General features: G+C 51.2%; 2 protein-coding genes and 1 non-coding gene across 7 annotated transcripts; 1 reads left to right on the top strand and 2 right to left on the bottom strand.

The window, feature by feature from the left end:
- Nucleotides 1–2: 2 nt before the first annotated feature.
- Klhdc8b (kelch domain containing 8B) lies at nucleotides 3–5,153 on the bottom strand. Of its 3 annotated transcripts, none has more exons than XM_004664229.2 (6): nucleotides 4,988–5,153; nucleotides 3,237–3,696; nucleotides 2,021–2,185; nucleotides 1,470–1,694; nucleotides 1,274–1,375; nucleotides 3–858 (listed from the first exon to the last, which is right to left on the bottom strand). In XM_004664229.2, the coding sequence occupies exons 2-6, from the start codon at nucleotides 3,610–3,612 to the stop codon at nucleotides 662–664; spliced, it is 1,065 nt and encodes a 354-aa protein (XP_004664286.1). In that variant the 5' UTR covers nucleotides 3,613–3,696; nucleotides 4,988–5,153; the 3' UTR covers nucleotides 3–661. The 3 variants fall into 3 exon arrangements, with proteins under 3 accessions (XP_004664286.1, XP_044993014.1, XP_044993015.1); XM_045137079.1 differs by lacking the exon at nucleotides 4,988–5,153 and adding an exon at nucleotides 4,670–4,792 and having other exon boundaries at nucleotides 3,237–3,734; XM_045137080.1 differs by lacking the exon at nucleotides 4,988–5,153 and adding an exon at nucleotides 4,670–4,792 and having other exon boundaries at nucleotides 3,381–3,734.
- A 2,696-nt stretch (nucleotides 5,154–7,849) lies between these two features.
- Nucleotides 7,850–7,955, bottom strand: LOC123455723. Its single transcript, XR_006634098.1, has one exon. It is a non-coding gene; the product is annotated as a U6 spliceosomal RNA (small nuclear RNA).
- Nucleotides 7,956–10,521: 2,566 nt separating this feature from the next.
- On the top strand, nucleotides 10,522–16,541 carry Ccdc71 (coiled-coil domain containing 71). Of its 3 annotated transcripts, XR_006634008.1 has the most exons (3): nucleotides 10,522–10,595; nucleotides 13,695–15,661; nucleotides 16,210–16,541. XR_006634008.1 is itself a non-coding variant. In XM_045137030.1 (2 exons), exon 2 carries the CDS (start codon nucleotides 13,747–13,749, stop codon nucleotides 15,124–15,126), a length of 1,380 nt encoding a protein of 459 aa, XP_044992965.1. In that variant the 5' UTR covers nucleotides 10,522–10,595; nucleotides 13,695–13,746; the 3' UTR covers nucleotides 15,127–16,541. The 3 variants fall into 3 exon arrangements, 2 of the variants coding, with proteins under 2 accessions (XP_044992965.1, XP_044992966.1); XM_045137030.1 differs by having other exon boundaries at nucleotides 13,695–16,541; XM_045137031.1 differs by having other exon boundaries at nucleotides 10,536–10,566; nucleotides 13,695–16,541.
- The last annotated feature ends 6,719 nt before the right edge of the window (nucleotides 16,542–23,260 follow it).

The raw sequence follows: 23,260 nt of genomic DNA, 5'->3' as shown, positions 1-23,260 counted from the left end.
CAACCAATTTTAGCCGGTTTTACTTCTACATCCAAACTCTCTGGGTCCTCACAACAGCCCTGTGAGGTAGGTAGGGCAGGAAGGTTTCAGAGATCCCCATTTACAGAGGATGCTGAGGCACAGAGAGGTGAAATGACTTGCCCAAGGTCATACAACCATCAGTGTAGAAGGGCCAAAGCCAGTATTCATGTTGCCCTCTGGCATTCTCTCCTTCCTCCGTTCCCCGCTGTGTCTCCCACCCTCTCTGAACACTTTGGGGGTCTTACAGGGACCCTCAAGGCAGGCTAGAAGCTAGGATTTTCAGGAATGGCCACTGGAGTGGGCTTGGCCAACTCTTAGTTGGTGCTTATCCTGTAGAGTGTAAGGCCAGCTCTCTCATCTCTCTCCACGTCCCAGTTGACAGAGGGCCTAGTATGTTCTAGGGCCTGGGTAGAGCTAGTGATGGTTTTGTGAATGGATGGGAGTAAAGGTAAGTGTGAGCATATGCATGTCCTATGCTGAAGGCTCCCCTAATCCAAGTCCCCAAGGCGGTGTGACTCAAGCGCTTGTCCCTGTGCCTCCCTCATCCCATAGCGCCACGGGGAGCTCCCTCAGCAGCCAAAGGAGCCAGACAGCTGTTTCCGAACTGAGCTGCTCCAGCACATAGGTCCCACGGGGGCCTTCAGACTCCATCACACAGACACAGTGCTTCCACAGCTTGACTGGGGCCCTGAGCCACACCCCCGATCACAAACAGCCGTGGCCCAGCCTGTAGGCTGGAGCAGGAGCAGCGGGCTGTGGGCATGGTGGGCAGTGCCTCCCAGCGTCGCCGGGACAGACTGAAACTTTCCACAGAGCCCAGCGGGCAGGGCTGGTTTCCTGAAGAAAGAAAATAAGACAGCGCAGTGGTAAGGGGCTTCGGGACCTTTTGGGAATTTCACCCAGAAAACCTACGGCTCTGTAGGTATCACTCCAGGATGGGAAAGATCAGTGCTCTTCCCTTCAGTGCCCAAGCTGATCATTTGTTCATTCATTTGAACGGTCCACTTCGTTACATGTTCAATTGCCAATTGCTTCTGTCTCCTAGGCCACTGCTGGTGTCAGGCACTGGGGGGGGGGGGCACCCTTATAGCTGAGCCAAGCAGATTGCAATTGTCTGCTTTACAGAGAGAGAAAACAGAACTCACCAAAATCCTAATCCCTAGAGAGTCTAGAAAAAAGGGTTCTCCCACTGGGGGGGATGCTCTCTCCTGTCTTGTGCACCCTTCTTTCCCCTAGCTCCATAAAGACTTACCAAGGCCCCCAATAGCCACGATGTGGCCCCCAAGGGAGCCAACCACAAAGTCAGCCCTTTTATCCCTCATGCGCAGGCTTCGAGGCAACTTGGTCCAGGATCCTGCAAGAGAGGTGAGGTCACATCTAGACACACGTACATACAATGCCCTCCAATCCCATGGAGAGTAGGACAGCTCAGGACAGTCACTGCTCACCATGCTCCAAGTCAAACATCTCCACAGTGTTGACAAAATGTGGGCGGGAGTAGAAATTGTGGGGCCCAGGCTGCTGCAGGCCACCCAGGCTAAAGACGCTGCCTTCAGCCATAGCACAACCAGCAAAGGCCCGGCGGCTGGGTAGGCTTGGGTGTCGGGTCCAGGTACGAGTCTCCAGATCAAAGGCTTCAAAAGCGGTCACTGGGAGCTTGCCCTGGCGACCCCCTGTAAAGGAAATCGAGGCATTTGGTAGGGAGCTCAGAAGGCTACGTAGGCTCTTCTCTTAGGTTGCCTATTTCTCTACCCCAGCGGCCCTCCCTAGCTGTGTACACATCTACTCCAGGCACATTCATGAGACCCCAAGAGACCCTTTGGCACTGGATCTGAGCTTCCAATCCCCACCAGAACCATCAGAATAAGCCTGGACTACCCCAACAAAGCCTTTCAAGTCCTGACATCTCAGACTGAGACCGATTTCTAACCGTGGCCAACCCATGGACACAGAGATTTTTGGACTCTTGAGCCCTTTTCCCGCATCCCCCAGCACTTACCCAGGACATAGATCTTGTTCCCGTGCAGGAAGGTGGAGGCCCCATAGCAGGGTGTGGGCATGGAGGGTAAGGAAAGCCAGCAGTCCCGGCGGGGCTCATACACCCGTACCTGGGCCTGGGGGGCCGTGTCAGGGCCCATTCCCCCCAGAGCATACACCATACCATCTGCACAGAAAAAAAAGTAGTTCAGACTGCACCCCAGCCTGGCCAGCATGACCCCACTCTGACGGCTGCTCTGATCAGGCCCAGGGGTGGACACCCATGTGTCTGTCTGAACCCTGTTGCTCATCAGGAGTGGGTGCTAGGGGAGTTTGGATTCCAGCTTTGGCCTGGGCCCCTCCAAGTGAAGAGCAGGAGGCAACCGATCTAATTATAATCCAGCTCGGTCTCCCTGGAGACGCTATGGCAACCAAGTCTGGCATCCAAGCATGCTGGCCTGGACGGGTGGTCAGACCTGGAGGCCACAAGGTGGGGGCCCTTCTTCTGGGTGTAGGGGAGGGGTGGCTTAAGCCAGGGGCAGATGGTGTAAGGAGATCTGTTCAGCACGAAGCTCAGTCTGGGGAAAGTACTTTGGGGATCAGCTAGGGGAGGGCTTGGGGCTGGGAGAAGAGCTTGGGCATGTTTAGGATAGAGGTGCCAGCCACAACACTCCAAACCATGCCCTTTCACTAGAGCAGGTTGTTGCATTCTCTCAGCATCTCAGAGTCAGCTGGGGGCATGTCTAGAGGCCTTTGGGTGATATGCCACACAGCTGGGGACTTCCATGGCAACCATCACCAGGTCTGCTTGGCCTTTGTCCACATCAGGATTCCTGATGTGTGTGTGGTTGGGAGGGGGGAGTTCTAAGCACTTAAGCACTGGCTGGGCTCAGAGCCAAAGGCCTTGCTCCCCTCCCCCTCCCCAGACTATTTATAACCTTGAGAGCCATTAGACCACACACCCCCCACACACTGTCTCTAAGGAAGAATGGCACAGGGTGGGCTGCCATCATTCTGGGGACCAGTCTGGCTCCCTGACTCCCAGTTCACAGCCCAGAAAAGGCAGCTCACAGCAAGTCATGAAAGCTAGCTCAGTGCTAGATAGGAAAGTATACAGAGGCAAAGTCATGTCCAGGGTGGCACTTATCCATTCTCTGAGGGGACGGGACAATGTTAGGGGAGAAGAAAGGGAAGGGTGTTGGGGCACCTGAAGGAACCTTCCTCGGTAGGCCACTCACCTCTTTCCACAGTTGCAACCCCCATGGCTGCTTGAGGGAGGGTGGCCCGGCGCTCCCAGCGGCCCTCGTCGACTAGAAAGGCTTCCACGGCGGCTACGGGGCTCTGGGCCTCATCCACACCGCCCACCACTAACACCTGCTTACCCAGAACCACAGCAGCTGCACCAGCTCTGGCAGTGGGCAGAGGTGCCAATGCTAGCCATGTGTGTGAGGCCATGTCCAGTGTCTCAGCTGTGTCCAGGGGTAACCCAGCCCGGCCACAGCCCCCCAGCACCAGCAGGTGTCCATCCTGGTGTGCCACCGTTGCATATACCCTGCAAGTGGGCATAGGGGGGAACACCTGCCAAGCAAAGGCCCGGCCACCTCCTGCAGCCATGCCGTTCACTGGCAGGAGCAAGCCATGCTATCTGCTTAAGCTGCAGGCTTCACTGGGGGGACACGATGGGGCCCCATCTTGAATCTGCAGGGATATAAGGGAATGTCTGACGGTGCCTTCACCTGGAGGAGAGAGGGAAAACAAAGGGTCAAGGTCACTCTCCAGACCCTCGGGAAACGTGAGCTGTCTGTACCTGAGGGCAGGGAAGACCCTGAGTCAGTGGTGGGAAAGTAGGTTGCAGGACCCACCCCCTCTGACTAGCATGCCACTGTGGAGGTCTTCCTAAAGTGGGAAGACAGACCCCCAGATGCTCTCAACTTCTCCACTTCCTATGGGGGGAGATAATGACGGTTTTTCCCCACCTCCTGCCTGAACAGCTAACACCTAGCAACTTGATATCTGGGTCTAGGTGATGGTAAAACAACTGGAATAGTACACCCCACCTCACTGCCCTTCCTTTCCCCGCAACAAACCTTACCTTGGTTCTACAAGACAGGAGTCCTGAATCATTGGAATACTGGCTTTGTGTGTGCCTTGGACAACCTCAGATCCTACCATTAGGGACCCCCTCCTGCTGTCCTTACAAGGAGTGTCCCATTCCACAGGGTTCAACCATTCCTACCAGCAAAAGGCCAGACTAGAACCTGGGGTGTGTAGAACTCAGTGAGGGTTTGAGGGGAGGACCCAGTGTTAGTTCCATACTCCCTGTAAGGTTCATTCCCGGAGGTGGAGGCAGAGGCAGACCTATGTCAGCAAGGCTCCCCGCCTGGGGAGGGGGCGGGGACACCTCAAGAGTACAAGACTCTAGGGTTCCAGAGGCCAGGGCTTTTCCTTGTAGCAATAAGCCTCTGGGCTTCTGAGTCTCTAGAGACACCCTTCAAGTTCTTCAGCCTCCCCTTTGCAGCGGAGGGCTCCACTCCCAGTACCTGGACCTGGCAGGAGGGCCTCCTGGCCCCAAACTTCCAGTTCAAAGAGGAGAGGCGGGTCTGGCTAGTAGCTTAGGGCTCTGTGTCTGATGCCTCAAACTTCCCCCGATTGCGGCTCCCGTGGGACTCACCGGCCCGCCGAGTCTCTGGTGTGTCTCCGGGGCACGGGGGTCCGCCGTTCCGCCTCCGCTGACGCCGGCTCCTGGCTAGGGCTGAAGCCCGGCTCTGGCGGGGGATCCAGCACCGCTCCGGCGTGGGGCGGGGCTGGACCAGGTCCGCCCCTCGCTCCCCCCTCCCCAGACTCGGGGAAACCTCCTCCCGCCTTAACTCTGCACATGCCAGGGTCCGAGGAGGGATGCACCGACCAACCCACGGTCACACACACACACACACGAACAGACAAACGAACCATATATGGACACTGGGCCTGCCAGGATTTAGGGTCCGACCTCGGGCGGTGGTTAGAAATGAGGCAGCGACACAACATGGATCCTGCAGGGGTCCGCGCCGAGCGGAGCCCAGCCTTCGTGCGTGGGGCCTGGATATCAGCCAGTGGAACCTGGGGTGCTCCAGGGCCCGAAGCCGGTCCATCGCCCCTGAGCTTAGTGGTACCCAACCACAGGCTTCGCGACGGCGCCCCCTGGAGGCCATTCAGGGCGGTGGCCTGAGCCTCTGTCCAGTGGGCGGGGAGGCCGGCGGCCTTGCCCTACCCAGCACACAAAGCAAAGCTATTGTGCAAAGCTTTATTGAGACCAGCAGGGGGGTTAGAAACAAGCCATGATGGCCTCAGGAATTATCAGGACTTTCTGCAGGGAAGCTGGGTTATTCTTGGTTAGCTCTGAGCAGAGGATGAGTTTAAAGGAGCCAGAGGCCAAGGGGGCAGCCAGATGAGCTCTGGTTTAATCCTGTAAGTCCTGAGACTGGGGGCTACAGTGGATCCCCCACCACACCCCCAAGATGAAAGTCCACTAGGACTAGGGTCAAGCGAGAGAGCAAATTGGCCTTGCCAAGACCCACCTACCACAGATTCAAGCCTATCTTCTGAGCAGAGTAGGAGCCAAGTCTTCCAGTTGGGGACACACTTTACAAGTCAGCCGGGTCACCCGAGGGAACAGCTCTTTGGCAAGTTATCTTTGCTCGCTGCCTTGTTCCCCTTTCATGTTTTCAGTGTCTTAATTTCCCCAAAGCAGATCCGGAGACAAAGACACAAGTGCGTATAGTTAGTGTGGGAGGTGAAGCCAGAAAGCACCAGCAGAGGAGTAGCAAGGAGACAGGGATCGCAGCCAGTGAAAAAGGAGGTGTCATCTAGCACGGTACCACTGGGGCAGCTGGGACCACATCCTGCTGCTGAGTGCTCTGGGAAGCAGGCTGCACATTATTGCTGTCATGGAAGGTACTCATTCTCAAATCCCCCATCAATTGTATGGAGAGCTGCTTCCTGGGGGACATTAATGCCCTGGCTTGCCTGACATCTAGTCTGCTCAGAATGTGGATGGATGAAAGAAGAGCCTTCAGCTGGGCTTTAGTCCCAGCACTTGGGAAGCAGAGGTAGGAGGATCACCGCAAGTTCGAGGCCACCCTGAGACTATAGCTCAGCTTGGGCTAGAACGAGACCCTGCCTCAAAAAAAAAAAAAAAAAGCCAGGAGTGGTGGTGCACGCCTTTAATACCAGCACTTGGGAGGCAAAGGTAGGAGGATCGCCGTGAGCTTGAGGTACACCCTGATACTACATAGTGAATTCCAGATCAGCCTGGGCTAGAGTGAGACCCTATCTTAAAAAAAAAAAAAAAACAAAACCTTCAAATCATTCCATTCTGGACTCTCAGGGCATTCACAGAAGTGGTGGTGGCAAGCAAGGCTAGTTACAAAGGGCCTGGATGCTGACAAGAAGGCTTCTACCATCCCCTTCCACTTCACCCCCAGTTTATTCTGGTGCCTCTCCCAACAAGGCGCTCACACTGTCCGGCCAACACCTTCATTTACCACTGTTCCCTTTCCTCTAAATCTCTTTCTTTTCCAGCAGTTGGCCATGTACAAAGCAGTCTGCTTTTAGCTATTTCCCATCACCCAAGTTCCTGTAGTTGCCTTTTTACCCTCTAAATATTATTATTATTATTATTATTATTATTATTATTATTTTGGTGTTTTGAGGTAGGGTCTCACTCTAGCTTAGGCTGATCTGGAATTCACTATGTTGTCTCAGGGTGGCCTCGAACTCAAGGTAATCCTCCTACCTCTGCCTCCTGAGTGCTGGGAATAAAGGCATGCACCACCATGCCCAGCTTCACAACTGGCTTTAAAAAAAAAAATTATTTTTTTTATTTTTGAGAGAGAGAGAGAGAGAATGGGCACACCAGGGTCTTTCAGCCACTGTGAACAAACTCCAAACACATGAGTCCTCTTGTGCACACATACAACATTGCATACTTGCATCACTAAGCATCTGGACACATGGGACCTGGAGATTCGAACATGTGTTCTTAGGCTTTGCAGGCAAGCACCTTAACTGCTAAGCCATCTCTCCAGCCCTACCCTTGAAATTCTTGAAGTCGTTCTCCCAAGTTCCACTGACTTGTTATCTGCCACCTCAGTCTACTGCCACTTCTTCCCTAGAACTGCCTTTTTAAACCCACCAAGGAGTACGATAAAGCTCACAGCAGAGGGTCTCTGTGGTCCTTGTCTTGACTGAGATCTCGCAGACCTTTTCAAAGAGTCACCCTCTGACACTTTGGATTCTTTCTGCTGCTTGGCTTACCACTTTTTTTTTCTTTTTCTTTTTTTTTTTTGCAATGTCAAAAATGTTTAAATCTCTTGAAATTTACCAATTCAATTTACAAACACACTAACAACATTTTCAAAACAAATTGTTATAGAAATAGTTGGAGAAAACAACACTAGCAACATTTAGAAATTGTTCCATCAGGCCGGACATGATTAAAAGACCTATTAATTCCAGCACTTGGTGAGGCACTTAATTACAAGATTAAGACCAGCCTGGAATACACAGCAAATTCAACAGGCTTGTTGGACTCAATTTTATTGACTTTATCTCAATAAAGAAAAGGCAAAGGGGAAGGGAGGGAAGGAAAGAGGTAAGGAGGGACAAAGAAAAAATAAAGGTTTCCATCAAAAATATTTTCCAAGGCTGGAGAAACGGCTTAGCAGTTAAGGTGCTTGCCTACAAAAACAAAGGACCATGGTTCAATTCCCCAGGATCCACATAAGACAGATGCACAAGTTGGTGCATGCATCTCAAGTTTGTTTGCAATAGTTGGAGGCCTTGGCATGCCCATTCTCATCCTATCTCTATCAAAAATATGGAACGCTTCACGAATTTGCGTGTCATCCTTGTGCAGGGGCCATGCTAATCTTCTCTGTATCGTTCCAATTTTAGTATATGTGCTGCCGAAGCCAGCAATGGCTTACCACTTTTGCAGGAGCTTTTTCTCATGTTCTCTAGAGAGTGGCTCAAGGTGTGGCACTAGAAGTTTATCAGATCCTGTCTCGAACCATGGGGCTGAGTATAGCTCTGTGACAGGTCACTTAGTTGCCTAGTATGCATGGGGCCATGGGTCCGATCCCCAGTTCCAAAGACTTTTTTTTTTTTTCCTAACTCTTGCTTCTCAATCTGGCAGACACAGTACCTATTGGGGGATATCTTTCCCAAGCTATGGCCTTCACTCACATCTGGATCTCCATCATGTCTGTCTGCTCAGGTGGATGTAAATCAAGTTCATTTAGGAGAACATAGGATACCAAATGAAGAGCAAGGGTGTTGGATTCTTCGGATTATCTTGCATTCTCTGTCTGCCTCATCCTGTTTGATTTGTATTAGCCTGTAGGGTTAGCATCCTCCAAAGTCCAGGTGAAGTCAAACTGGGCTCTGATGAGAGTTCCATCTGGGGCTTACTGAGCACCAGAAAATGGAAGGGTCAGCTCAACTATAGATGGTTTGGTATCCATTAACCTCACTTCTTCTAACTCCTGCCATTGCTTCAGTTCCCATGTCTACAAAAGACATAGACAGGCTGGGCCTGTTTTTCTTGGTTTTCTATTCCCCTTGCCTCTCCACCCCTATCTCTGGCCTTGCAATTTTCAGAGAAGAATTTGCTGTCCAGGACATGCCTGGACTAAGGCTGTACCTAGGGGTCAAACTTTGCCTGCTCATGAAATTGGCCTCTGTTTCATAGTCATGGCCCATTTACACAAAAGGGGCCAATATTACTGGCTGTGAAAGACAAGACAGCTGGGTATGGTTGCACACGCCTTTAATCCCAGCACTCAGGAGGCAGAGGTAGGAGGATTGCCATGAGTTCAAGGCCACCCTGAGCTAGAGCGAGACCCTACCACAGGAAGAAAAAAAAAAAAAGACAACAAGAGAGAAAATTAGGTTTAAAATGAGAGTCCTGACATGGTGGCACATGCCTTTAATCCCAGTACTCGGGAGATAGAGGTAGGAAGATCACTGTGAGTTTGAGGCCAACTTGGAACTACAGTGAATTCCAGGTCAGCTTGGGCTAGAATGAGACTCTACCTTAAAAAAATAAAAAGTAAACAAATAATTTTTTTTAAAAAGTTCGTGAGTGAACCATAAATTCTGATCCTCAACTATGGACAAGGTCAGAGGTAGAGAGCCTCATCTACAGTTGGGAATTGGAAATACCAAGTTGGGACTTCTTGATTGTAATCCATGAGGTCCTGGATCCTACCACCCTTTCCTTCTCTCTACCAAGACAAGGGGTTAGAAACACTGACTCCAGAATTACAGGAGATTTTGTGGTTCCTGCTTGTCTATCTCTGAAGACATTGAGAAATTCTCCCATGAGTGCTCAGGTCTGAGAAACTATGGGGCATCAAATGAAGCCTGTGGCATTGCTGAGTAGAATGGACACTTACCATTAAGGTGCCTAGACCTCTTAATCTAGGCCCAAAAAGAACAGCTAGAGAATCTTGGGATCATATGGGAGGGCAGGAAGACCAGTACCCAGGCCCTGAACAAAGCATCCAGCCACCGTTGACGGCACCATTGTGAGGATCAGAAAACGAGTTGCAATGGTACAAATGCCCTCCCTACCTCATCCATGAGACCAGGGCTCATGTGGTGATTCCCAACCTGAACTGAGGGGGCCTCTGACAAGCAAGAGGGGCCTTTGGTCAGAGCTATGGAGACCATTTTGACCCTTCATCTAAAGCCTCAGATTCATAGGGTTAATTTTTGGCTTGTACCCTCTAATTGGGTGCTACTGTGGCAATGGATTCTGTAATCGCCCTCTGTTGTGTACATGGTGCTGATGGTAAAATTTATAATCTCCTATGCCGTAGGTCAGGGATTCAGGGTCCTGTTAAGACTCAAGGTAGGAGTCTGTGCCATTGAGGGGCTAGGGCTGGGCCCGGATCTCTCCACTGCCTCTGTAAACACATGCCTGGGTAAGTGTACTTGGATCTGCTCTGGCAGAACCGTGGCTAACCGACTGGCCATTGACTACTCTCAGGCTTCTGTGTAACACATGTGCTCACGAGCACACAGCAGCTTTCATGCGATATGCCACAGGCCCCATTCTCAGGAAGAAGGAAGACTATGGCTATCAGAGGAGGTAGTCTTGCAGCGAAACAAAGGGGCTGCCTGGAGACCCTCTCTGTCAGGGGCACTCTTCTGTCACCCTCTGCTGGCCTTGATGTGAAGAATGGCCTGGGCTTTGCCAGGGGACAACTCCCAGATGTTACTACCATTGCACTACACCTCCAGGAGGTCTCCCTTCAGAGACAAGGTCAGATGGCCCCCACATCCACTTTTAGCTGGGCTCCACACTGGACCGCATGGGTTTTGGAGAGGTTTTTGTCGTGGCCACCACCTCCAGGCAGCCCACCCTGGTACCCAATCTGTCCCACCCCACCCCAGACTTTTTTTTAGAGGGGGGGGTCTTGGGGTCAAAGGTCACCAGGGTGGGCCAGGTCCCGGAAGCGGAAGCGCTCAGCACTTCCGGCGCCCAGCAGGCGGCCATGTTGGAGCGGCGGAGGCGGCGCAGAGGTGCGTCTTGGGTCCCCGCGGCGGCGCCGGTAGGTTGGAGCCGCGGGCCTAGCGGTGCTGCGGAGTGGCGGCCCGCGAGGCGGCAGGGCAGAGGGGCCGGGCAGCCGAATCTTCCCGGACCCGCATTCTCCCCAGCGCCCCCCCCGCCCCCGCACACTCACACACCGGCTCGGCCGAGACGCCCCCACCCCCACCCAGCGACCCCACCCTGGGGCTGCGCCGTCCCAGTCGGGCTTGCACGGGCCGCCCTGCACACTTGTCGCTGCCGCCGTGACCACCGCTTCCCCCAGCGCCTTTCGGCTGCCAGCGACGCGGTCTCCCTGGCCCGAGGGCCCCGATCTGTCTCCCCCACCCCACCCCCGACCCCGGTCCGCCTGCCTGGATGGCACCTCTCCCGCGCCCAGTCTCCGGTCAAGTTCTGCTGGCCCCAGAGGCATGGGTGAAGGCAAGTCAGTGGCCTGGCTTGGCAGCCTGTTTCCGAAGCTTCTTGAAAGCCAAGAAGACCCATTCCTCTCCCTCCCCCACCCAAAGGCTCAAGATCGACCTAGGCAAAGAAACCCCTAGGTCATTCCCCCCCCCCCAATATTTGCGCCGGTGGTTGGGGGGTGGGAAATAGGTCCCTCCCTATTCTACGCTTCACAGCCCTAGGAATTATATCCCCCCCCCCCCGCTACACCTCAAAAATAAATAAATAAAAAGAAACTAAAGTCATGTGCAAGGATTGTGCTTGGAGAGCATCCTCCGGGGAGGGGAAGTGCCTCAGACACCTGAGGATCTGTGAATGTTTCCAAACAAAGAGCCCCAGGGCACTTTCTCCCGGGGATTCTGAAAACTGCATCTGCTCCATTAGGGCTGTGCAAAGAAGCAGCCCAGACGGGCCTCAGGACCCCAGGGACCTTCTTGATCCCAGCTGATCTTTTAATAAAGCTCCAGGGCAGCTGGGGTGCTAACTCTTGCCTTTAGATGTCTTCAGATTCTGGGTGGGGTTCTAGACTATTGCCTGAGGTTCTTCAAAGAAGCTTGGGGCAGCTTGAGTGTTCCAGACAACTGCATCTGTGCTGTGCTGCGGTCTGCAACCCTGTGAGGTTTAGGACAGCTGGTTGGAGCCTTTGTCTCTCACCTTGTCTTCAGACCATGGGCTCTTTTTTTATTTATGTGCAAGCAGAGACTGGGTGGGCCAGGAACTCCATATGCATGTGCCACTTTTCATCTGGCTGTATTTGGGTACTGGGGAATCCAACCTGGGTCGTTAAGGCTTTGGAGGCACGCACTAAGCCATCTTTCCAGCCTGGGTTCTTTGGTCTGGATACCTGAGACCCCCCTCTGCTTGCTTAGAGATGTCATTTGCACTTCCTACTCTTATTAGTAGATTTTTGTTTTGTTGAAGAGTGGCTCTTTCCCTGGGGTTGAATGAAGTCCATGATTCTAGAGCTAAGAATTGTACATTGGAGTGGACCTTGAGGTCAGAACCTGTCTGGTGGGCAGGGAGAGCATCCATCCACCCTCTACACTGAAACACTGGCAGATGGAGCAACTGAGATGGGTTTGGACATGAGCTGTGACTCTGGACAGACTCTTTGGCCTTGATTCATAGCACTTCGTTCCTCTGCCCCTAATTTGATTTTCCTGCTAGACTTCCAAGTCATGACCCCAGACTCCACACCAGATGTTCTTTGCTCTTTTTCACTGAAGAACCACTGCATGGCTGTTGGCTTTTTTTGCTCCATTTGCACCTGGTCCTTGTTTATTCATCATTCATCTAGGTGGATGTGCTACCTCTCTGGAATCCTTCCCTAACCTTTTGGCAAACTGAGTTCAGTGACAAGATATGTTCCTGGGAACCTCAATGATGATTTGGTTGTGACTTCAGGACTGGACTTCTTGAGAGCAGGGGTATTTTTGTATTTCCAGGGCTGAGCCTACTAGATACTGGGTTTCAGAAAGTAAGCCCAGGCACAGTGGTATAGTCCTCTTGCAATCCCAGGTAACTGGGAAGCTGATGTGGAAGGATCATTTGAGTCTTCTAGTTCAAGGCTAGGTTGGTAACATAGCAAGACTCCATCTCATAAAGATAAATAAAAACACAGAATTGAGCTAAACATGGTGGTACACACCTATAACCTCAGACCTTAGGTTGATACAGCATACTGGGAATTTGTGGTCAGGCTGGACTACATAGTGACACCTTGACCAAAGAAAAAGGCACCTTGGAGTGGAGGCACATACCTGTAATCTCAGCACTTGGGAGATGGAAGCATGAGGATCAGAAATGACAGGCCAGCTGAGCGTGGTGGCACATGCCTTGAATCCCAGCACTCGGGAGGCAGAGGTAGGAGGGTCACCATGAGCTTGAGGCCAGTCTGAGACTACATAATGAATTCCAGGGCAGCCTGGGCTAGAGGGAGACCCTACCTTGGGAGAAAGGGAGAAATTATAGGCCAGCCTGGGCTAAACAAGACTCTGTCTCCAAAAAAGAAAAAAAACACAATTGAATTAAAGTGAGAGGTTTGAGCCAGTCATGGTCATTGGTTTTAAGTCTTCTGAGGAGCCAAGCAGTAGACTGGGAGCCTCTGAAGAACTTCTGATCATAGGTCCTAAAGGAAGTGTCAAGTTTTAGCTGGGAGTGGTGGTGCACACCTTTCGTGCCAGCACTCTGGGAGACAGAGGTAGGTGGATTACTATGAGTTTGAGGCCAGCCTGGGGTTACAGAGTGAGTTCCAGGTGATCCTGGGCTAGAGTGAGACCCTGCCTCAAAATAAAGGCTGGGAAGATGGCTTAGCAGTTAAGGTGCTTGCTTGCAAAGCCTAGGGCCCCAGGTTCAATTCCTCAGTACCCACGTAAGCCATATGCACATGGTGGCACATGCATCGAGATCATTTGCAGTGGCTAGAGGCCCTGTTGTGTCCATTCTCTCATAAATAATTGTTTAAAAAAAAAGTAAAAAGCCAATTTCATAGATGACTCAACATGGCAGGAGGTCAATAGATGAGAGAGGTTTCACTCTAGGGAGTGAGCTACCCTGGCCAGATCCCTCCGTCATAGAGTAGGGGCCCTGACTGCCCTGTCTACATGCTCTAGCTCCGTATCTTGGTACCATTCTTATCTATTCTTTTCTTCTTGCTTCGGAGGTGCCAAGTGCTGGTTTTTGGATACCCAGGCAGACCTGCAGTGCCTAATGCCATGAGCGTGGTAGTGCAGCATGTGGAGGAGAAAGCTGTGCATTCCTGGTCACGCATCTCCACGGCAGGGAAGAAGGCCCTGGAAGAGGCACTGCTTGTCTTTAATCCCATGAGCCAGGATCTCAGTGCCACGGAGGCCCAGCTCGTGGCTTTCCTCCAAGGCCTGCGAGATGATGGCTTCCAACCCACCATCCTACGCAGTGGTGACGTCTATGGCTATATGTCATGCACCGCCAGCCCTCCGAGCCAGACGAAGCTCCAGGCTCGCGCCACCAACCCAGCTGCTACGTCACCCCCAGCCAGTGCTCCCCAAACTGCCATGTCTCTGCCCGCAGGCCGGGCCACGCTGCTCCCCATGCCACTGTCTGGCAGGCTGGCCAGTGGGTCTACATCAGCCCTTGCCAAGCATGCTACCACCAACCTGCTGCTGAACTCCTTGAAACAGTCAAGTGCCAGCCACACCAGTGGTACAACAGTGGGCTTCCCTGCCCACCTCTATCCAGGTGTCTATCCTGCCATGCGGCTCTCTGTTGTCCTCGAGGCACTGGTTCCACTCAAGACTCCTTGCTTGGGTGCTAAGCACAAGGCACAGCCACTGCCGCTGTCACTTGCAGACTCTACCCTGAAACGGAGGAAGGGTTCAGGGAACTCCCAGCCCAAAGCTCCCAGAAAAACCACAAACAAGGGCCTCAAGTGTCTGACTACCAAAGGGCCTGGGGCTGGACCCCAGCGAGGCACTGGGTCCCAGAACAAGACTTACAGGGCCACTGGATCCCTCAGTGGCCTACGAATGAAAGGGGGCACTGTCCTAGGCACCAAAACAGTCCAGGCCAAGGCAGCTCGAACACTCACCAAAGCTGCTCGTGCCTGTGCCAGCATGGCTCGAACACAAGCCAAGGCAGCACAAAGCAAGGCCAGGGCAACACAGGCCAAGGCCAAGGCCAAGGTAGCACGGGCTAGGGCCAAGGCCAAAGCAGCACGGGCCAGAGCCAAGGCCAGGGCAGCACAGGCCAAGACCAAGGCTAAAGCCAAGGTCATCAAGGCCAAGGCAACTCGGACCCAGTCCAGGGGCACGCCAAAGGGATCTGTCAGGGCCAGGACTGCAAGGAAAGGCCAGAAAGCCCATTCTGTGATGGTGGGACAGAAAAGAAAAAAAGTGGAGGAGGCAAAAGATCTTCCCCCAAAGAAGAGAACACGGCTTGGGCCCCATTCTAAGGCGAGGCTAGGGCCTGGAAGAGCAAAGCTTCAGAAGTTCCAAGCTATAAAGGTAGATAGGAAGTCCTCAGATGATGAGGTTCGACTGTGGGCCCAACGGGTCCTCCATGTGAACCTGTCTCCAGTCGTATGGCTCCAGCCGTTGCTGCCATACTCAACATCCTGATTCCTTCATATGGCAATGTCGGGGAAAACATTTGAGCTGTCTGTGCGTGTGGCCTGTGGCACAGTGTGTGGCCCGCTCCTGGATTCTGCAGCTCTGAGGACACTGGGCACCTCTCCAGGGCCCTTGTGGCCACCAGCCTCCTTTTGAAAACTGAAGGATTTGGGATGGGTGGGTAGTGGGAAGGGTGTTCTCATGGCACAATGCACTGTGACTTGTTCTTCAAGTTGTATGTCTGCTGTTCCATTTATCATGTTTTATACCTTTCCACCTTCCAGTCTCCTTGCTCATCCTACATGAGTTTTTTATTTTTATTATGTATGGCTGCTGATAGGCCAGCTTGTGTATGGCAAAAGTGCCCCCAGGGACAGACACAGGCAGAGGGTTCTGGTAGCCTGGATCAGGTCGTTAATTTGAATGATAAGGTGTCTGTGGGAAGGTTCAGCTCCTGGGCCTTTCGAGAGATGAGGGGAGATTCAGACACTGGCCTCTATGGATGTGAGAGAGATCCAGAGAGCAGGGATGGAGCCACTCTAAGGTAAAACATCTCTCTCTGGGTTGCTTGCCCCAGTTTTTATCCAGATAGGACCCATTCAGGACTGTGGGCAGCTCAGTGGGAAACCTTGCAGCCAGCAGGTTTTTAGGTCAAGGAAGAGAGCCTTTCTGGTACTACTCTCTGGGGGCCAAGCAAACAGTCTGGCCTGTCTTTTGTTTGTTTCTTTGTTTTCTTTTCCAAGGTAGGGTCTCATTCTAGCCCACGCTAACCTGGAACATTCTGTAGTTCCCAGGCTGGCCTCAAACTCACAGCAGTTCTCCTGCCTGTGCCTCCTGAGTGTTAGGATTAAAGGCGTGTGCCACCGTGCCCTGCTTGGCCTTGTCTTTTTAGCAAGTTGGGGCTGAAATCTTAGGGCTGTTCCTGGTTTTGTTGGGTGGCTGGGTAGGGCAGGCTTAAAAGGGTTAAAGGTGCCTCTCCTTTTGCTAAAATTGACCAGTCTCAACTTTCCCACTTGGTAGCCAGGGGCTCAGCTTTGAATGAACCAAAAAGCTACCTTCACTGACCAGAGCATTTTCTCCTTCATCGGGTAGAGTGCCAATGCTAATGGATCCAGAGGACCTCTGTCTCATCAGCAGTGCTTTCTGACTGGATTGCAAGTGCTCTACTCTCCAAAATCCAACCCCATCAAGTTGGTCGAATGGTGTACTCCTTTCATTCCAGCAGATGTAGGAGGATCACGAAGTTCAAGGCCAGCCTGGACTAGAGTGAAATCCTACCTCAAGAAATCCCCCCCCCAAAAAAACCACCACAACGAAGTCCAGTCTCATCTTGCCCCCAAACACAGCCTGTATGTTTTGTTTTGGATGTTGTTGACACATGTCTTGAAAGGTGGTTGGGCCCTGAGTAAAAGCAGCTTCCTGTCCATCTGGTTCAGGCTGAGTGGTTATGACTGGGGTATGTGGAGAAAAGGACTCTTTGCTCAGAAATGTTGAGGAACAGCCTTTTTTTTTTTTCCTCACTTCCAAGGTAGGGTCTCACTCTAGCCCAGGCTGACCTGGAATTCATTATGCAGTCTTAGGGTGGCCCCAAACTCGTGATCCTCCTACCTCTGCCTCCCAAGTGCTGGGATTAAAGGTGTGCGCCACCACGCCCAGCTCTAGGAACAGCCTTTTTAGTGTTAGGGATGGGATACAGCATTTGCGAATCAAATCTCATCTTCTGGATTTGCCTGGGCAGCACTAGTGCCAACCGCCTGCCCTGCACAGCACACCTCAGCGCCATGCTAATGGTTCCCCCCTCTCCCTTCAGCGTCTGGTAGATCCCCTTAACATTCCTGCGTGCATCCTCCCAGGGCTCTACAAGCTCTGGGAATTCCTCTGCTTCCAGATGTGGTAGCCCTGCCTGTTGCTTACCCTTGGGAGTCGGCTTTCATACACAGTGTGGGTCTGAAGAGAGAACTAAGGGGCACTCAACTCAAGGGCAAGGCAGCTTGGAGCTGTCAGGCATGGTTTCAGCTCCCAGTGCCCCAGGGTAGTGCCCAGGACTTCTGGCAAGTTTGGTTTTCTTTCAGCTTTCCAAGTTCTGTTGCTGTTGCCACCAATGGAAAAGGGGTTGCCTCTCACCAAGAGCTAGCTGGAGAAGGAACAAGTGATATGGTGAGGCAGAGGGTATCCCTAAGGATCTCGACTCCTACACTGGCCCTCCCAAGCTGAGCTTCTTGCCAATCCAGAAAGTTTTCTCATGTGGCTGCTCAAATGCACTTGCTACCCAACCGCTGGCAACTTGGTAGTCTGTGGCCAGAGCCTTCAAGCTGTCACCCTGGCCTCAAGTGCTCCTTTACTGTGTAAGTTGAGGGTTCCGGGGAAGCGGGTTTGAAGTTGTAGAGACAACATCTTTGTGGTGTCTTGGACAGGTTAAATCCTGTGAGCGTCTGGGTTTTGCTGGGGCCTTAAGGGAGCAGCCAGCCTATGCTATGAAGTGCTGAGGAGGCTGACCACGCACCTCCTGCCTTAATCTTGGGCATTTCCTTCAGCTGTCTGAGAATTGTGTCTGTGACTCTCAAGACCAGGGAGTCTGGCGTGGTTGCACACGCCGTTAATCACAGAACTCCAGAAACAGATTGGAGGATCACTATGAGTTCAAAGCCAGCCTGAGACTACATAGTGAATTCTATACCTCGGGGGGGGGGGGGGAACCATGACATTGATAATGTGCTTTTCCAGAATGGCTGTGGTAGCAACAAGACCTGGCGGCAGGCAGAAGATAATGAGGGTGTTTCCTTGCCCATTTGTGGGAGTGGGATCAACACCTGCTCGTTCTGACTAATCCTTAATGGCTTCAGAGATTGGGGGTATCCAGCTGGGCCTAAGAATGTCTTGTTCCTTTAATCCATTCTGTCATGACTTTCATGGATCACAGTGCCCCAACCTGAAGGCTTGCTCAACAAGTGCTGTCCTTAGGCCACACTTTCGGGGTCACCAATAGTATTTGCCCCTGGTAACCCAAAAACCCTTTCTTGTTCCCAGACATTTCAGCCAGCAGCTCTGCCACTTCTGGCACATGTATTATCTATACTTTGCCCACAACTCTTCAGGCCTCTTAGGGGATTTTCTTTTCCTGCTCCCCCACCTTGACCACAGGATCAGTGACTTCATATATTACCAGTATTACCCAGACATTCAGTCTTCCACCGAAGATGAGATTAGGCCCACCGAGAGGAAGGTGTTTGACCCTGGGGTGAAACCAGAGGCTAAAACGTGCTTGTGCCTCATGAGTGGTTTTCAGAGTCCTGAAAGGAGCCAGTGGAGGGTTCTAAACCCAGAGATTTGGGGTGACCATTCCCACAGCCAATCCTGTGCCCTTGGGGTGTCAGGACTGAACCAGCTATTGGGGGAAGTGAGGTCTTGCCTGAAGGTGTTCGGTGGTGGTTGGGACTGATAAACTAGCCAGTTCAGTTCTCCTGGGTCCCTTCCTAACTGCCTCATCAAGGTCCTTTTTGTTTGTTTGTTTTTTGAGGTAGGGCCTCGCTGTAGCCCAGGCTGACCTGGGATTCACTACAACTCTCAGGGTGACCTCGAACTCATGGGCAATCCTCCTACCTCTACCTCCCAAGTGCTGTGATTGAAGGCATGCACCACCCTTTACTGTCTCTGCGGTTGCCACCCATCTCTGTTTGCAGTGCTTATGTCTGTGGGAAACCATCTCCATCTGTTTCCTATCTTCCTTCTATGGGGCCCCTTTAGAGTGCTTCACTCCTGCTCCCCATTGTGATCCCTTCATGTCCTTTCCTGTGCCCTTCGGAACTCCCTCTCATGGGAAACTGTCACTACTGTCATGGTCATTTCCCTCCCCTCTTGATTCTACCCTGACCTCATTGTCTTTGTCTCTGAACTTAGGTATCTCTGGATGTGACTCCTTCCTTGTAGGGTGGGAACGGAGAAAACACTTTTTTACAGACTTCAAAGTACATAACCGGAGCTGGTAGAGCCAAGCTAGGAGGGTATCAGAGCAGGACAAACCCTAACCTAGCCTTTTCTGTACATGTACTGGACACTTTATTTATTTATTTCTAGGTAGGATCTCACTCTAGCCCAGGCTGACCTGGAATTCACTATGCAGTCTCAGGGTAGCCTCAATCTCACAGCTATCCTCCTAACTATGCCTCCCGAGTGCTGGTATAAAAGGTGTGTGCCAACTCGTCCAGCACTTTTTTTAATTTTTATTTATTTATTTTTGGTGGTGGGAAAAATAGGTTTATTTTGGCTTACAGGCTTGAGGGGAAGCTCCCTGACCCACATAAGGTGGACAGTAGTAACAGGAGAGAATGGCACTTTTTAAAAAAATACATATTTGCAAGAGAGACTTAAGAGACAGATAGAATGGGCTCACCAGGGCCTTTAGCCACTGCAAACAAACTGCAGGTGCATGTGCCACCTTGTGCATCTGGTTTATGTGGGTCCTGGGAAATTGAACCTGGGTCCTTTGGTTTTGCAGGCAAGTGCCTAAGCCATCTCCCCAGCCCTGGACACTTTTTAGGTACTACGAACTTGGCCATTCTGAGCTCTCACAATACACTGATGTTGCTTTTCTGGGTGGGGGGATAGGGAAAGGTTTGAGGTAGGGTCTCACTATAGCCCAGGCTGACTTGGAATTCACTATGTACTCTCAGGGTGGCCTCGAACCCATGGTGATCCTCCTACTTCTGCCTCCCGAGTGCTGGGATTAAAGGCATGCACCACCACGCCCAGCCATTCTTTTTAAAAATATTTATTCTATTTATTTATTAGAAAGAGAGAGGGAGGCAGACATATAGGGAGAATGAGCATGCTGGGGCCTCTAGCCACTGCAAACTAACTCCAGACATGTGCCACCTTTGTGCATCTGGCTTACAAGGGTACTGGGGAATCAAACCTGGGTCCTTAGGCTTAGCAAGCAAGTACCTTAACCACTTAGCCATTTCTCCAGCCCCTAATTCCATTCCTTTTATAAAATTAATTTATTTGCAAGCAGAGAGAGATAGAAAATGAACATGCCAGGACCTCTAGCCACTGCAAACAAGCCCCAGATGCATGTGCCCCCTTGTGCATCTGGCTTACACGGGTCCTGGGGAATCAAACCTGGGTCCTTTGGCTTCGCAGGCAAGTGCCTTAACCACTTAGCCATTTCTCCAGCCCCTAATTCCATTCTTTTTTTCCCCCCTTTGGTTTTTTGAGGTAGGGTCTCCACAGTAGTCCAGGCTGACCTGGAATGCACTCTGTCCTCTCATGGTGGCCTTGAACTCACACCAATCCTCCTACCTCTGCCTCCCGAGTGCTGGGATTAAAGGCGTGCACCACCACACCCGGCCCTAATTCCATTTTTAACCTGTGATCACTTATTCAGACTGTGGCCCAGTAGGGGGGGTTGTGAGATCCACATAAATGATACCCATGGCCTCCTCTCTGGGCACTGTAGCCAGCTTGGTTACTGTGGCCTGAACCCCACTAAACCTAATGGCTTCCAGCATGAGTAACTCAGGTTGTGCGTCCACCCCAGGTCTTCCTTGCTCTGTTTCCAATCACTGTCCTCATACTACACTCCCTATCTATCCCACAGCAATCTTCTTAGCAATCTGAATCCCCTGTGCCTTAACCTGCAGATGTGACCTCTAGGTTCAAGTCCCTGCGACTCATTCCTGTGACCTTGCTACAAATGTTTTTGTCTCTAGGTAGGACTGTACCAATTTTTCTGTTGCATCTTTATTTCAAAAATTATTATTTATTTATTTATTTGTGAGAGAGAAAGAGGCAGTTATAGAAAGAGAGGGAGGATGGGCACACCAGGGCCTCCATCCGCTGCAAATGAACTCCAGACATGTACACCACCTTGTGTGTCTGGCCTACGTGGGTACTGAGGAACTGAACACGGGTCCTTTGGCTTTGCAGGCAAGTAACTGAACTGCTAGGCCATCTCTCCAGACAGCCTCTTGAAACTTCTTTTCTTTCTTTCTTTCTTTTTTTTTTTTTTTTGTTTTTTTGAGGTAGGGTCTCACTCTGGTCCAGGCTGACCTGGAATTTACTATGTAGTCTCAGGGTGGCCTCGGACTCACAGTGATCCTCCTACTTCTGCCTTCCATGTGCTGGGATTAAAGGTGTATGCCACCATGCCCGGCTTTTTTTTTTTTTTTTTTTTCATTTGTTTGTTTTTCAGGGCAGGGTCTTTAGCTCAGGCTGACCTGGAACTATACCATTTAACTACTTACCCCACCTTCCTTTTTTTTTTTTTGGTGGGGGGGAGTCTCACTTTAGTCTCTGCTGATTTGTAACTCACTCTGTGACCTAGTGTCGGTCTTAAACTCAGAGGTGATTTTGAGTGCTGGGATTATAGGTATGAACCACACCACCACACCCAGCCACTTTCATTTCCAAAGCTCCTCCCTGTGGGCAAATGCTGACTGAGCTAGGGCTGATGATTAGGTCAGGAGATGTTATGGTTTCATATTCCTTGGCTCCTAAAGGCTCAGTGTTCAAGGCCAAGGACAAATCAGAGTAGGTCAAGATAGAACATCGGGCTGGAGAGATGACTCAGCGGTTAAGGCACTTGTCTGCAAAGCTAAAGGACCCAGGTTTGATTCCCAAGGACTCCCTGCCTTTTTCTCTCTGGCTCTCTCAAATAAATAAAATTACAAAACAAAAAAAAAAAGTGTTTCATAGCAAACAAGCTTGAAGGAAGACTCAGTCCAAGAAATAACTTTCTCCCCTTGGTGTTTGTTACTTTTCTTGTTGCTCTGATGAAACACCTGGCAACCATGAGTTCAAGAAGAGCTTATTTTGGCTCATGATTCAAGAAGTCCATTCATGGGGGAAGGCAGGAACATGGGGCAGCTGGTCACATTGTGTCCACAGTGAGGAAGCAGAGAGGAATTTTGTTGCTTAGCTCACTCGCTTTATTCAGTCTGGAACCACACAGCCCATAAAACAGAGCCACTCAGATTCAGCGTGGGTCTTCCTTCCTCACTTAAACCTTTCTGGAAACATCATCATAGGCACACCCAGAAGTTTCCATGGTGATTCTAAATTGGCAATGTTGACAATGAGCTATCTTACTTCCTTGCTTTTGAACATCACAAACTCTTTGTCCCCTCACTTTTAGCCTCAGACACAGAAGCATTCAAGCATTGCCCTCACCCTGTCCTACCACAGGTGTCCTAGTATATGAACACATTACACCACTACCACAGGTCCCTGGCCTTCTTCAGATTTCCCGCCCTCCCTCCAGCCAGCCACTCTGTCCCTCAGCCAGAGGCCTAGGCTCTGAGCAGTGACATGCTGATCTGCTGTCTTGTGAGGGGGTTGGGGCAAAGTGGCAAGAATTGAGAGTTTACCTTGCCCTCTCTCTGCCTCTGCTCCCTTAGGTGTTCTGTACAGAAGGATCTTTATCTGCATCTCTGTGGCTGCCCACTGCTTTTTAATGTTTTTTTTTTTTCAAGGTGGGGTCTCAGGCTGACCTGGAATTCACTATGTAGTCTCAGAGTGGCCTCAAACTCATGGTGATTCTCCTACCTCTGCTCCTAAGTGCTGGAGCACACCCTGGAATTCGCTATGTACGGGAGTCAGGTTTATGGGTAAATGGTGTTGGCTGGTGGCTAGGAGTGGTTCTGTGACGTCTAATTTCTTGGAATTTAAAGACTAGCAGGAGACTGGAGAGATGGCTTAGCAGTTAAGGCACTTGCTTGCAAAGCCAAATGACCAAGGTTTGATTCCCCAGGACCCACATAAGCCAGATGCACAGGTGGTGCAGGACATCTGGAGTTCGTTTGCAGTGTCTGTAGGTCCTGGTGTGCCTGTTTTCTCTTTCTCACTCTCTACCTCTTTCTCTTTCTCTCAAAGAAATAAATATAAAATATAAAAAGGCAGGGGCTGGAGAGAGGGTTTAGTGGTTAAGGTGTTTGCTTGCAAAGCCAAAGGATCCCGGTTTGATTCTCCAGGACCCATGTAAGCCAGATGCACAAGGGGGCACATGTGTCTGGAGTTCATTTGCAGAGGCCCTGGTGCACCCACTCTCTCTTAATAAATAAGCAATATATATATATATAATTATATATATGATATATATGTATATATGACTAGCAGGCCCGTCAATCAGTGTTCTGCCCAGCCCTTG

Source organism: Jaculus jaculus, chromosome 17 (genome assembly GCF_020740685.1).
Source record: "Jaculus jaculus isolate mJacJac1 chromosome 17, mJacJac1.mat.Y.cur, whole genome shotgun sequence".
NCBI classification, from domain to species: Eukaryota; Metazoa; Chordata; class Mammalia; order Rodentia; family Dipodidae; genus Jaculus; species Jaculus jaculus.
The sequence above is the reverse complement of the archived record's forward strand: the minus strand, read 5'-3'. Positions and strand labels throughout refer to the sequence as shown.